The sequence below is a fragment of the Heptranchias perlo genome, chromosome 6 (genome assembly GCF_035084215.1).
Source record: "Heptranchias perlo isolate sHepPer1 chromosome 6, sHepPer1.hap1, whole genome shotgun sequence".
NCBI classification, from domain to species: domain Eukaryota; kingdom Metazoa; phylum Chordata; class Chondrichthyes; order Hexanchiformes; family Hexanchidae; genus Heptranchias; species Heptranchias perlo.
Genome location: NC_090330.1, coordinates 99,076,911 through 99,091,571, shown reverse-complemented (window position 1 = coordinate 99,091,571; position 14,661 = coordinate 99,076,911). Strand labels below are relative to the sequence as shown.

Genomic DNA, 14,661 nt, shown 5'->3' with positions numbered 1-14,661 from the left:
CGTTTCCTACATTACATTGGCTGTGAAGTGCTCTGCGAAGTTGTAAAAGGTGCTGTAGAAATCAGAGTTCTTTCTTTCTTACTTACACTGTTTTAAAGCAACTTCCATTGGAAGCTGTATTTCTCCCTCCTCTACTTTTTTCACTAAGAATGTGTAGAAAATACATACTTCTTTAAGTTTATCCAAATCAGCTTTTGTTTTCTCGTAGATTTCCGTAGCTGCTTTTAACTTGGCCCTCCATTCCTGCTGGCAGATTAAATCAAGTATGCTGTCCTGTCCAGTTGGGCTTTGCTTCCTGTTATCATCTTTGTTAGAAGATGACAGCGTCACTGGATCAAAGACAGTTTTCAGCTGCGATTCCAGGCTCAGGTTTTTGCCACGAAGATCTTCAATTTCTTTCTGCAAGGACTCAATTTCCTCCTAAATTAAGCAAACAGAAATAATTAACAGGAAATTCTTCAGACTAGACTTTCCACTTCCAGATACCCAGAGGCATCAAAATTTCTAAATGGTATCTGGATGCCAAATAAGGTTACTTTGTCAGATAAAATGAAGAACAAGTATGACACAGCCAAAGGCAACTGAATGGTGCCATAATTAAATAAGGTTTAGTGAACAAGCAAACAAAATAAACACAATTATTAGTAGTTAAGAGACTATTGGTGATTCCATGAAATCACCTTCACCAACTCCAAAATTAATTATTCATTTCATGCAACACAATACATTTTTCTCTAAAATTCACACTATATTTAGGTATCAGCCTTGACTCAGTGGTAGCACTCTCGTCTCCGAGTCACAACGTTGTGAGTTCAAGTCCCGCTCCAGAGACTTGAGCACATAATCCAGGCTGACACCAGTACATTGTTGAGGGAGTGCTGTATTTTCGGAGCTGCCGTCTTTTGGGTGAGATGTTAAACCGAGGCCCCATCTGCCCTCTCAGCTGGACATAAAAGGTCCCATAACACTATTCAAAGAGCAAGGAAGTTCTCCCTGGTGATCAGGCCAATATTTATCCCTCAACCAACATCACTAAAACAGATTATCTGGTCATTATCTCATTGCTGTTTGTGGGACCTTGCTGTGTGCAAATTCGCTGCCATTTTTCCCTACATTACAACAGTCACCACACTTCAAACGTACTTCACTGGCTGTAAACGCTTAGGGACAACCCGAGGTCGTGAAAGGTGCTATGTAAATGCAAGTTCTTTCTTTCTTCTGTTTCTTTTCTTTCTATTTAGGCTTATTAGGTTGCCCGATTATCTTAAATCTCAATAATATATTTTCCTGCATGACTACTAATGCAAAATAAGGTGCTATGGCCTAGAGTGTAAGCAAAATTGTGCCAAACTAGACTCGAATTTTAATGCTTGCAGAACCATTTGAATAGACAGGATAAGGTGTACATGACCTCTTCCCACTAAATACATTTCTAACATAATGCCCAGAAAGACAAAAAATTTGAAAGACACTAGATGAATTATATCTCTTGTACCATTTAGGCCATGGTTATAAAAATACAAGTTCTGGAAAGCGCCTATACTCACTGGGTTAAGGCAATTCATATGGGAGAAGGTTAATACAGACAGAAAAACTTTGGTTTCTTACTTCTTCCTTTCCTCTTGGGGCAAAGTAAGCAGGCAGTCAATGCCAGGGGATGCAGTCAAGGTCTGAAGGGAATTTTATTTGAATAATTAAACAAAGTATATGTTGTTTAGGGCAGGAAAACAGAGACTTGATCAGGTAACTGATTTGATACCACCACCTTAAGAGTAATTCAGTAACGATGTAACTTTTTACTGTAACAACATTTTCAAATGCAGTACGACATGTCTCAAACAGATCTTAACCATCATAATCCCTTATACAGTCCTACACTTGGGAATGGATTTGATGTTAATTGCAGAAATTCTCAGAATTTTTTCTGGTATACCTCAGAGTTTGTAAATCTTAAACTATACACTCACCAAGGGGTTCACCAAAGAGCATGCATCAACATAAAAGAATGTTAAACTCCATGACTGATAATGTAGTTAAAAATATCTCAGAACATTTGTTAATTGTTCAGCAAAGCCAAATCAAGCTTTTAAATATAATGTGAATCTCTATAGTTTTTGAAGAATAGAGAAAGTGTTATTTGGGAAGTATATAAAAGCAATGGTAAAGTGCGGTGTAGATTCAGTAGGATGGGAAACAGAGTGAGTGGTTACAGTAACAGAGACTTGAAAAGTCAGGGCTTTTTTTCCCCACCAGAGCTGAAAAAGTAAAGGAGTGATCAGAGTCTTCAACATTATGAAGGGTTACATAGCACTTAAAGCAAGAAACAGACCATTCGGCCCACCTAGTCTATGCCGATATTTATGCTCCACACGAGCCTTCACCCACACTGCTTCATCAAACGCCATCAAAAGATGCTTCGCTTCCTTTTCCCTCTCAAGTTAGAGAAGAAGGATTTCCGTCCCTGAGCTCGCAGCATTACCAGTTATTGTGCATATAAGGTCACCATTCATATGGAGTGAGGGCTTACTACAGGGAGTGGTTTTTGACACTAAGCATAGAAGAAAAATCTAAGTAAAACCCAAAAACATACCAACATCCCCTGTGCCAGATAGACAGTTTTAAGCAGGTGGGGAGGATATTAAATAGAGTAAAGAGTGATGATCAATTGCTTCCACTGGTCAACGTGACAGTACCAAGTTTAAGCTAATGATTAAAGCTGAGGTTAGAAAACATTTCTTTACGCAGAGGGTGGATAATTTGTGAAATTCTCTGCCACAAATCACTGTTGAAGCAGAGCCCAATTTTTTTTTAAAAAGGGGGAACTAAATAGTTGCTTGAAAAAGAGAAATATTAAAGGGTATTGGAAGCAAGCAGGAGAATGGTATTGAGAAAAACATTGGCGCAGGCTAATAGATAGATAAGCTAAATGCTTCTGTGCCATAATTTGGAGATTTGGCCTTGTTCCCAATTTCTGTGCCCTTGTTGTATAAACTAATACCAAACACAAGTATTGTATGGAACAAAACTAAAATTACATGACGCCCAACAGTATCTTCAATTACAGGTCTGAAAGATTACACAACACCATAGGGAAGGAGAACTGGAGCGCAAGAGGACAGAGACAGCAACAGTGAGAGCACAGAACTAGCAAGAGAGAGAGCATGCAAGAGCACAGGATAGAAGAAAGCACATACAAGAGAAAAAAAAGTGATGGAGACAGAAAAAGAGAGATCAAACAGACAATGAGAGAGAAACAAAAAGAAACAGAGAGAGCACACAGAGCGAGTAAACAGACACCATGAGAAACCAAACAGCAGAACAGAGCGCACAGAAAGAGCGAGAAAAGGAGAAGCAGAAAAGAGAGAGAGGAAGAGGACAAGGACAGCAATACAAAGACAAAAAACAAGAGAGATCACATGCTCCAAATATAGCACACACTTCCTGTAAGTGACATTTACTTCATATTAGTACTTTCCCAGTCAACCCATTCATACTTTGTAAAATAAATTGTTATAGGTCAGAACTAAGAGGTAGGGAATGTAGTAAAGTAAACAGCTATAAACTGTTGAGTAGTTATATGAAAACAACTAATTCTGAATAATCAGTCAGGAGAAACCGTTGAATCAATCAAAATGTTTTTTGAAAAAATGTTGTCTGACATTTTACATATTGAAATTTCAAGTGTCTAAAATATGGTTTTAAACAAATTAAAATCAAAAAATTACATATTGCACAATAACAAAATTGTTAGTATGTCTTTTAATACATTCAGTAATGTTTTTGCTTCAACGGCTCAGCTTGTCTCAAAAGCTTGGGCATTGACTGGATATTTTTCCCCCAGTTAACTTGAAGCAAGTTAGCAGTTACATCCATGGATTCAGAATATGTGCAGGATTCAGAATTTCCCAGGCTGCTCTGAGTTGAAGTAGAAGAGTGTCTGCTCTCAACCTATGAGGATTTATGAGTTTCTTTGCTTTTTCCAAAGACTTTAAAACAAGTTGGTGACTTAATTCTTAAAGCTTTATTTTGGGCAAGTTTCATATTTAAGATGTTGACAACTGCTATATTAACAACTGCCTTGTTTCTATTAAATGCTGAATTTTTACATCACAGACAACATCTGTGATTAACAGTACCTTTTAGTTTCTTTTGATAACACTTAGAAAGCAAAACAAAGATTGTTTATTCAGAACGTATTTATTTTTCTCAACCAGAACAACATTTATGAATGATTGGTATTCCTGATTGCCTGCTGTTCCCTCCCTCTTCATTTTAGCTTTTAATATAGTTGCAATTTTTTGGGGGCTTAGTAGTTCAAAAAAAGGTATAAAAATTTGGAAACTGTAAAAGATGAATGTTTGAGCACGACATGGTTTTTGTTTATGGAATACACGTTTATTAAAGACTGTGTAAGTCAGCAAACACTCCAATGCTATAAAGCAGGAACCAGCTGAAGGTTGGGGTTGGGGGGGGGAATCGCCTGACAGCCCAAAAGGAGTCCGAGACTTGTCATGGGGTGGATGGGGGCGGCAGTGGTAAGGATGACAGATTTGAACGTGTTCAGGGAAAGGAGCAGGGCACTTGATGGTCCTAAGAGAGCCAAAGACTGTTCAGACTTCATTCTCCTTGGCCCCTTGAAAGCTGCCAGACATTGCCTCCTCCTCCTCCCCGACACTAGTAGACTTCAGCAACCCCCACTTCCCCAATACTGCCAGATCCCTAGTTTTCACCCACACCCCAGGCTTCTTGGAATCCAGAACTCTGCCCCCACCCACTCCTAAATCCTGGAGTATTCCCTCTCAATGCACCCAATCCCCCAGTCTACCCACCCAGTGCTCCCACACACCCCCCCGGGATCAGTACCAATGCTCCGAAATCCTGGGACGCTGCTCCCACTGCTACCAGAGCCCCACTCCAAAGTGCGCCTAGATCCTGAGGCATCCATCCCAGTACTGTCAGACCCTGGTTCCTTTCCAGTGTTCCAAACACTGCCCTGATGTTGACAAATCAGTATCCCTGATAAATACTTCTTAGCATAACACAAGTGTTGTTATCTCCAGCTCACCATGAGCAACGCCACGGGATATCAGAGATATATAACACATGTGCGCCAAACCAAGTAATGGAGAACTAAGTGTTAGATTTTTCAGGGAATAGTGCATTTTAAGCCATCAAAATCTTTTTTCACCTACTGCTTTCTGATTCTTCCCTTACTCATGCCAATACTGAAAACCCTGGCTTAATTGTAAACATGTTACCTCATATTCTTTATGTAACAGTTCGAGCCTAGTTTTTCGAAGGTGTCGCTTGACTGATGGACTGTCACAATTTTCCGTTCCATCTGTTCCACCTGAATGGAAATTAAATAGTAATTAGTACTGACAGCCCTACAGTATTACAAACTCTAAATCAAATTTTGCAACATTCCTTTTCCTAGACTCTAAGTTTGCGTTTAGTCAGATCTGTATGTATTCATTGCTATTTTTACCTTATCTGTAACTGCACAAAGTATCAGGTCCAATATCCTATCCATCTGAATGAAATCTGTGGCGTTACTGCAAAATTTCAGAAATCTGACAGCAGCAGTCAAAATGAAACTTGAAACATTGCACCACAGACTTTTAATGATAATTACTGTGCTGAGGGGTCCATTACAGTGCAGCAAATATGCCTGGATATGATGAAACCACATAGGTCTTACCTATACATGAACAGTAAAAAAGCCTGTATTAAATGATTATACCAGTGTTGTCCAATATGTTAGACACTGTCCATATGTGGTTAATTGCTTTTTTTGATTAGTAAATAAAAAATGAATAGACACCATCATTGGGCATGTGATCTCAATACTCATTTGTACGATGTATGCAGAAGTACTTTAACCACTTTGAGCGTTTGTTGGCAAATGGTAAGAGTGTGCGAGTGTTTTTGATCATTGTGTGTGTTTTACTTCCTTGGTTACTGCTTATTGGGTATCTGTTAAAATAGTGTGCAACACGGGTGAAAACTCCAGACTTCAGCACCATGGAAACATCAGCAACATTGTATGGAGAGGGGAGCTGTCATCGTGGTTAGTCTGACCAATCGGAATAGCCACTCCAGGCCAGACGAAGAAGAAAGCAAGCCCAACTAATAATGAGCAGTTCCAACAGGGCAGGTCATGGAAAATGGGGCAAGCAGTTTCAAACTGCATTCTGGATTGGGAGAAGAGGCAGGTCTGGCTCGTCTCATTGCTGAGAACGTTGACTCGCACAATCACTCTGATGAAGTCAGAGTACTGCTCGCAACTGCTGGACAAAAACCTAGAAGCTGCACTAAGATGTGCTGTGTCTGATAAATTCATGCCAGAATTCCAAACTTTTGGTGAAAGAGAAAGACTGCAAAAGTTTTGCACTAAATGGTGATAGAGGTTTGTTAAGTAAATACACGAGGTACATTTACCGTTATTGTATGTGAGGCGTTTTCGGCTAAAATTTGTACATGTGACTAAAACTGTGTCACTGTAGCTACAGCTGTGGCTAGTCAGCAATTTCTATTGGACAATACTGGTTTATACAAATGTAGGATTCAGATTTAATTAACCCTGGCCTTTTTTTCCTTCCTGCTATAAAACAACAGACTACAGGAGTCAAGGACAACCCTGAAGAAAATTATATTTTATGGAGCAGGGAAAAGGGGAACTGTGTTCAGGTACATACAAATAAAGAAGAATACACAAACCAAGATCTCCTCCCCTCTTTTACACAGTCAACAAGTTACCTTTATTTGCTCTACACATCACAAAATAGTATTCCCATACCAACAATTCTCAACAGTCCAAATTGTGGGATTAAAAGGAACTAGCACGTTAGGTGTATGTAACCTTAAGCTTTCCAGTAAAGTTCAGTCATTTAATTATAGTAACCTTGTTACCTTCACTGAATCCAGAAAGCTTATCTTAATCTGAACTATAACTTAAAAGTAGGAAGGAGGTACAAATAGATAACATTTATTATAAATACATGCACACCTTTTGTTTTGTTATATAAAGGCAGTATTGCTGATGCATCCGAAAACACAACGTCAGGGTCCACATGTACGCTGTCGATACCCAGCTCTACCTCACCACCACCTCTCTCAACCTCTCCACTGTCTCTGATTTGTCACACTGCTTGTTCCACATCCAGTACTGGATGAGCAAAAATTACTTCCAACTAAATACTGGGAAGACTGAAGCCATTGCCTTCGTTCCCTAGACTCCATCCCTCTCCCTGGCCACTGTCTTGAACCAGACCTTTTGCAACCTAGGTGTCATATTTGACCCAGAGATGAGCTTCTGACCATATATCCACTCCATCACCAAAGACCACCTAAAACCACCTCTGTAACATCACCCATCTCCACACCTGCCTCAGCTCATCTGCTGCTGAAACCCTCATCCATGCCTTTGTTACCTCCAGACATGACTATTCCAATGCTCTCCTGGCCAGCCTCCCATTTTCCACCCTCCTTAAACTTGAGCTCATCCAAAACTCTGCTGCCCGTATCCTGACTCCCACCAAGTCCCGTTCACCCATCATCCCTGTGCTCGCCGACCTACATTGGCTCCCGGTCTGGCAATGCCTCGATTTTTAAATTCTCATCCTTGATTTCAAATCCCTCACTGGTCTCACCCCTCCCTATCTCTGTAACCTCCTCCAGCCCTACAACCCCGAGAGATCTCTGCACATCTACAATTCTTGCCTCTTGCGCATCCCCGATTTTCATCACTCCACCATTGGCGGCTATACCTTCAGCTGCCGAGGCCCTAAACTCTGCAATTCCCTCCCTAGACCTCTCCACTTCTCTCCCTCTCTCTCCTCCTTTAAGACGCTCCTTAAAACCTACCTCTTTGATCAAGCTTTTGGTCACCCGTCCCAATATTGCCGTATGTGGCTCAGTGTCAAGTTTTGTTTGATAATGCTCCTGTAAAGCGCATTTGGACGTTTTATTACATTAAAGGCACTAGTAAGGAGCGGGAGACCCGATGAGTAGAAAGAGAGCTGATAGACTGACCTGGAGACCTGGTTAGTATAAAGTGTGTTTCCAGCCCAGAGGAAGGGAGCAATGCTGGATCTAGTTCTGGGGAATAAAGTTGGGCAAGTGGAGCACGTTCAGTGGGGGAGCATTTGGGGAACAGTGATCATAATATCATTAGGTTTAGAATAGTCATGGAAAAGGACAAGGAACAATCAAATGTAAAAACATTTAACTGGAGGAAGGCTAATTTCAGTGAGTTAAAAAGGGATCTTGCTCAGGTGGATTGGAATCAAAAATTGATATGCAAAACAGTATTTGAACAATGGGAGGCCTTCAAGGAGGAGTTGGTTCAGGTACAGAGTACACACATCCATATGGGGAGGAAAGGAAGAGCATCCAAAGCTAGAGCTCCCTGGATGACTGAAGATATAGAGATTAAAATGAAACAGGAAAAGGAGACTTATGACAAATGTAAGGTTCATAATTCAGTGGAGAACCAAGTTGAATACAGAAAGTACAGATGAGATCTAAAAAAGGAATTAAGAAGGGCAAGAAGAGAGCATGAGAATAGATTAGCGGCTAACATAAAAGGGAACCCAAAATTCTTTTATAAACAATAGTAAAGGGGTAGTCAAAGAAAGGGGGAAGACAGATTAGAGGCAAAAAAGGAGATCTTCTTATGGAGGCAGAGGGCATAGCTGAGGTACTAAATGAATACTTTGCATCGGTCTTCACCAAAGAAGAGGATGCTGCCATTGTAGCAGTTAAGGAGGAGGTAGTAGCAATAATGGATAGGATAAAAATAGATAAAGAGGAGGTACTTAAAAGATTGGCAGTACTCAAAGTAGAAAGGTCACCCAGTCCAGATGGGATGCATCCTAGATTACTGAGGGGAGCAAGGGTAGAAATTGTAGCAGCTCTGGCCACAATCTTCTAATCCTCCTTAGATGTGGGGACAGTGCCAGAGGACTGGAGAATTGCCAATGTTATACCTCTGTACAAAAAAGGGGAGATTGATAAACCCAGCAATTACAGGCCAGTCAGCCTAACGTTGGTGGTGGGGAAACTTTGAGACACAATAATCCGGGACAAAATTAATTGGCACTTGGAAAAGTATGGGCTAATAAATGAAAGTCAGCACGGATTTGTTAAAGGAAAATCATGATTGACTAACTGGATTGAGTTCTTTGATGAAGTAACAGGGAGGGTTGATGAGGGTAGCGCGGTTGATGTTGTGTATATGTTCTTTCAAAAGGCATTTAATAAAGTACCACAAAATAGACATGTTAGCAAAATTAAAGCCCATGGGGTTAAAGGGACAGTGGCAGCATGGATACAAAATTGGCTAGGGGACAGAAAGCAGAGAGCAGTGGTGAACAGTTGTTTTTCAGACTGGAGGGAAGTATACAGTAGTGTTCCCCAGGGGTCAGTATTAGGACCACTGCTCTTTTTGATATATATTAAGACCTGGACTTGGGTATAGAGAGTATAATTTCTAAGTTTGCAGATGACGCGAAACTCAGAAATGTAGTAAACAATGTGGAGGTTAGTAACAGACTTCAGGAGGATGTAGACAGATTGGTGAAATGGGCAGACACATGGCAGATGAAATTTAACACAGAGAAGCGAAGTGTGAGGAAAGATAATATAAACTAAATTATACAATTTTAAAGGTAGCACAGGAACAGAGAGACCGGGCGGTGCACATACACAAATCTTTGAAGGTGGCAGGACAAGTTGAGAAGGCTGTTAAAAAAATCATATGGGACCGTGGGCTTTATTAACAGAGGCAGAGAATACAAAAGCAAGGAAGTTATGCTAAATCTTTATAAGTACTGCCAAACCTTTAAAACTGTGGTTAGGCCGCAGCTGGAGTATTATGTTCAATTCTGGGCACCACACTTTAGGAAAGATGTTAAGGCCTTAGAGAGGGTGCAGAAGAGATGTGGGACTTCAGTTATGTGGAGAGACTGGAGAAGTTGGGGTTGTTCTCCATATAGCAGAGAAGGTTAAGGGGAGATTTTATAGAGGTGTTCAAAATCATGAATGTTTTAGTAAATAAGGAGTAACTGTTCCCAGTGGCAGAAGGGTCAGTAACCAGGGGACACAGATTTGAGGCAACTGGCAAAAGAGCCAGAGGTGACATGAGGAAACATTTTATTTACAGTGAGTTATAATGATCTGGGATGCACTACCTGAAAGGGTGGTGGAAGCAGATTCAATAATAATTTTCAAAAGGGAATTAGGTAAATACTTGAAGGGAAAAAATGTACGGGGCTATGGGGAAAGAGCAGAGGAATGGGCCAAATGGCCCCCTCTTGTGCTGTACCTACTGTGATACTATGATATAAATGCAAGTTGTTGTTGTTATTGTAGGTGATTTGTTCCAATAGGAACAAAACCCTAGATAAACCCATAATTAAGTCAGCGAATTGTATAGCGGAATAGCTCTCTCTATGTTACTCCCAAGGTAACTAGGAGCCACCAGGGCAAGTCGCAGCCCATATAATCAATGCTAGGGGAACTTCATGCCTGGCTGTCACCAGGATTTCAATGATGGTGGGTGCTGTCAAACATTGCATGTTGCAGCCATGCATTCCATGAGAAAATGAAAGACAGAAAAACATCTGTTTACTTTGTGTTTGTGATGGCTTCCAAATCATATCAACCCTTTTCAAATGCACACCCTTCAACATTTTTTTTTTAAAAATGCTTGAAAAAGGTACTACTTGGTAAACACCCAGGCAGTTTTAAACCTGAATCTTTTGCGACTGACTGCATGTACATTAATTGCCAAGCTAACCCTTTCCAGTTTATCTTTCAATGATGTATTTCCTTTTGGATTAGGTCCAGAAAGGTTTGTAAACTATGAGGCATACTAAAGGCATTCTGTACTGTTCAGCACATACATGGGTTTTCCCTTTAGACTGCTCTGTCTGAAATCTGTAGAATTTTTTTTCTCAACGAAATACATGAATACAAGTCTGGACAATAAGTCACACAAAACAAAGCTGGGAAAAAGAAGGTAGCCCATTTAAATATACTGGCCATCCGCTGTCTTCAATATACAACATCAGGCTCGATACGCTTTAAATGCCTGATGCCAAAACTATCAGTCAATTTGTGAAGTAACTCGGATGTTTTAGTGCATTAATCGGACAGGTCACAATAAGTAATTCAGTGCCGCAATGGTGAATCTGATTTAGATATTAAGGTCCTCAAAGTCCCATCGTCAGAGTATGCACTATTTTGATATATTTCTATTTGTGTACAAAGTTGAACAAATGAGGAAGGATATTAAAATAGGTAGAGCATTGGACTATCAAGCTTCTATCCTGACAAAGAAACAGCTTTACTACCCCTTTAAAACTAAAAGAGTAAACTAAATTAAGACTTTTAGGACTGAACTAGGAAAAAGCACCAAGCAATTCAAGTCATTCTAAAGAAGCCTTACCCAGTACTTCCTTGAAAGGATTTTCAGTTGTGATTGGAATCCTACAGGTTGGGCACTGGGTGCTGTTTTTCAGCCAAGATTGCATGCACATGAAGCAGAAGACATGGTTGTTTGAACAGATAACTGGGTGACGTACCTACAAAATTTGCAAAATGGGTAATAACTGAGGTTAACACATCCACACAACTGGCTCTTTTAAACGAGCCTGATCACATCTGATGCTTAACTGTAGGAATTCAGTGTAATGATGCATTGGTTAGAGGCACAACTCCAATAATGAACTACGACCGTTAGATTACAAAAGAACAGTCTGCAAAATATATTATCAATCATTTAGTTTCATTGAATTCTCCTGACCAGTGATCGCCGTATATCTAAACTAGCACAAAAGATCATATAAATACAACAAGTACACATCATTTTAGCACTTAAAATCCATTTTATCAAAAAACAACTTGAGTTTGCATATGTTAAATCTCTTGCCTGTCAGAAGGTCATGGGTTCAAGTCCCACTCCAGAGACTTGAGCACATAATCTAGGCCGGCACTTCAGTGCAGCATGGAGGGTGCTTGGCACTGTCGGAAGTGTCGCCCTTCAGATGAGATGTTAAACCGAGGAGTCATTTGCCCTCTCAGGTGGACTTAAAAGATCCCCTGGCGTTATTCAAAGAGGAGGAGCGTTTTCCCAGTGTCCTGGCCAATATTTATCCCTCAATCAATGCCTAAAACAGATTATCTGGTCATTCATTGCTGTTTGTGGGGCCTTTGTGCAAATTGGTTGCCCATTTCCTAAATTACAACATTGGCCACACTTCAAAAAGTACTTAATTGGCTGTAAAAACGCTTTGGAATGTCATGAGGTTGTAAAAGGTGCTATATAAATACAAGTCTTTATGTTTTAAACAATTTTGCACTTATGCAAATTTGCCTTATATAAGCACAAAAAGTAATAAAAAGCTCGCTTTTCCAACAATATTCAACCACTTTTATGCTTGATGTCACAATTGCCATGATCACCGGTTACAATAATTACACACAGTATGACAATAACTAACACACGGCTATTCCGATCAAACCGCTGAATGACTTCATTTATTTCCTAATTCAAAAGTAGGTTTGAAAGCGATATTAGGCAATTTAAGGCAAGTGTTCAGTTTAATGAAAAAGATGCGGAATACTCGAAAAAGTTCCGGAAATATCTACAAAAAAAAAACTTCATGAAAGTGCTCTCTGTCGTGAAAAGAGTGACTGACATACTTGCCAAGCGTTTCAGCTGCCATTAACAGCACATTGTTTTGATCGTTCAACAAAATGATGCGGAAGTGGGGTATAACCCAGAGTTCACGAGTTCCCTTCCTTTCAAACTTCAACCGACTGCATTGCCAAGTTTGCAATGATTTAAAGAAACGAACGGGCTCTTCTTTTATTTATTTTTTTTAAAAAACAGAAAAACACAAGGCTCTGTGTCTCAAATTTCACCATTATTATTAGTATTATTATTTCCCAGTGCATTTTAACGAGAAAAGCCCCCCACCACCACCACCAACCACCGAAACAAAAAAAAAATTGCAGTTAAAAGAAAAGTTGCAAGGGGGGTGAGGGGAAAGCACCTTCTCGACTAGTTTGGTTGCAATTATACAAGCCTCCCAGTCCTCCCTGGCTATGCGCGAGTACAGTACCTTCCCCAGGCAGATCTGGCACGAGATGGGCAGAGTGAGGTTCAGTGTAACATTCTGAACGTTCTGGAGCGCCGGCTTCTGCATTGTTCCTGGAATTCCGCCCCGGAGCACGCGGCCCAAAGAAGCAACCTGGAGCGCGCGAACCGAACGCGATCCTCGCGCACTTTCCCCTCTCTCTCTCTGTGTGTGTGTGTGTGTCTCTCTCTCCGCCCGGCGCGGCGCGGCCCCGCCTCCACCTTCACCGCGCGCGTAACCCCAGTTTGCAGCAGCGACGCAAATACTTCAGGCAAACCTCGGGGTGTGGGTGCGGGGAAAGAGTGTGTCTTATTTTCAAGTGCTTTGCAACAACGGTGACTTTTTTCTATCAACATTGCATGAAAAAAAATTCCGATCGATTACGATGTTTTAAACCTCTGCAGTGATCTCTGCTGCAAAAAAAAAAAATTCTCCCCTCCGGGAGGACAACAGAACCGTTGAATTAAGAGCAGAAATGCTGGGAACACACAGCAGGTCGGGCAGCATCTTGGGTGGTGAGAGGGAGAAACTAGAGTTAAGGTTTGGGGCCGAAGTCCTTTCATCAGAACTGGAAGATGTCTGAGATTTTAAGCAAGTGCAGAGCCAGGGAAAAGGGGGTAGGGAAAGGCCTGGAGGGAAGGAGTGATTAAATGACAAAAGTAAAGATGGTGCAAGGCAAAAGGTGATATTGAATCAGAATCATACAGCACAGGAGGAGGAGGCCATTCGGCCAATTGTGCTTGTGCTGGCTCTTTGAAAGAGCTATCCAATTAGTTCCATTCCCATTTCCAGTAGCCCTGCATTTTTTTCCTTTTCAAGTGTATATCCAATTACCTTTTAAAAGTTACTATTGAATATGCTTCCACCACCATTTCAGGCAGTGCATTCCAGATCATCATAACTCGCTGCTGTGTGACAAGTATAGAAACAAAAGATGGGCCAAGAGGAGGTGTAAAAAGTTTATTTTGAATTGTGGATTGCACTATTCCCAAAGTAACACAATGATTGCATCCCATTTTAATGACATCAACTGCTTAATGCCTCAGTGCAATGATTGAGCTGGAGTGTGCTGTGGTGTTAATCTCCCATGGTGTTGCACAGTTGGAGGACATGGTTTGAAGTCCCGATGGGAAAATAGGAGGATGAAGAAAAAACCTTTTAAGACTAGGGGCTGCGAACCAGTGGAAGTAAAATGTAATAGTGACATAGCTCGGAGTCTGTGGCTGAACAAAAATCTTAAACAGGATCAGGAGTCACGGATTTGAGGCTGCAGTGAGGCATGATTTTGAAAGAAGCAAAAGCAAAATGCCACGGATGCTGGAAATCTTCAATAAGAACAGAAAATGCTGGAAACACTCAGCAGGCCTGGCAGCATCTGTGGAGAGAGAAACATAGTTAACGTTTTAGGTCGAAAGGTCATAGACTTGAAACGTTAACTTTGTGTCTCCACACATGCTGCCTGACCTGCTGAGTGTTTCCAGAATTTTCTGTTTTTATTTAAGATTTTGAAAGAGTC

General features: G+C 40.8%; 1 protein-coding gene across 1 annotated transcript in view; it reads right to left on the bottom strand.

Annotated features, from left to right (window-relative positions):
- Positions 1-13,315, bottom strand: part of obi1 (ORC ubiquitin ligase 1) — a 30,416-nt gene extending 17,101 nt beyond the window's left edge. Inside the window, exons 1-4 of the mRNA XM_067986501.1 lie at positions 13,131-13,315; positions 11,453-11,588; positions 5,259-5,350; positions 169-420 (exon numbers count right to left, since the gene is read on the bottom strand). Coding sequence (XP_067842602.1) covers positions 169-420; positions 5,259-5,350; positions 11,453-11,588; positions 13,131-13,214 — 564 coding nt within the window. The 5' untranslated portion in view covers positions 13,215-13,315. The remainder of the gene's footprint in view (positions 1-168; positions 421-5,258; positions 5,351-11,452; positions 11,589-13,130) is intronic.
- Between the last annotated feature and the right edge of the window lie 1,346 nt (positions 13,316-14,661).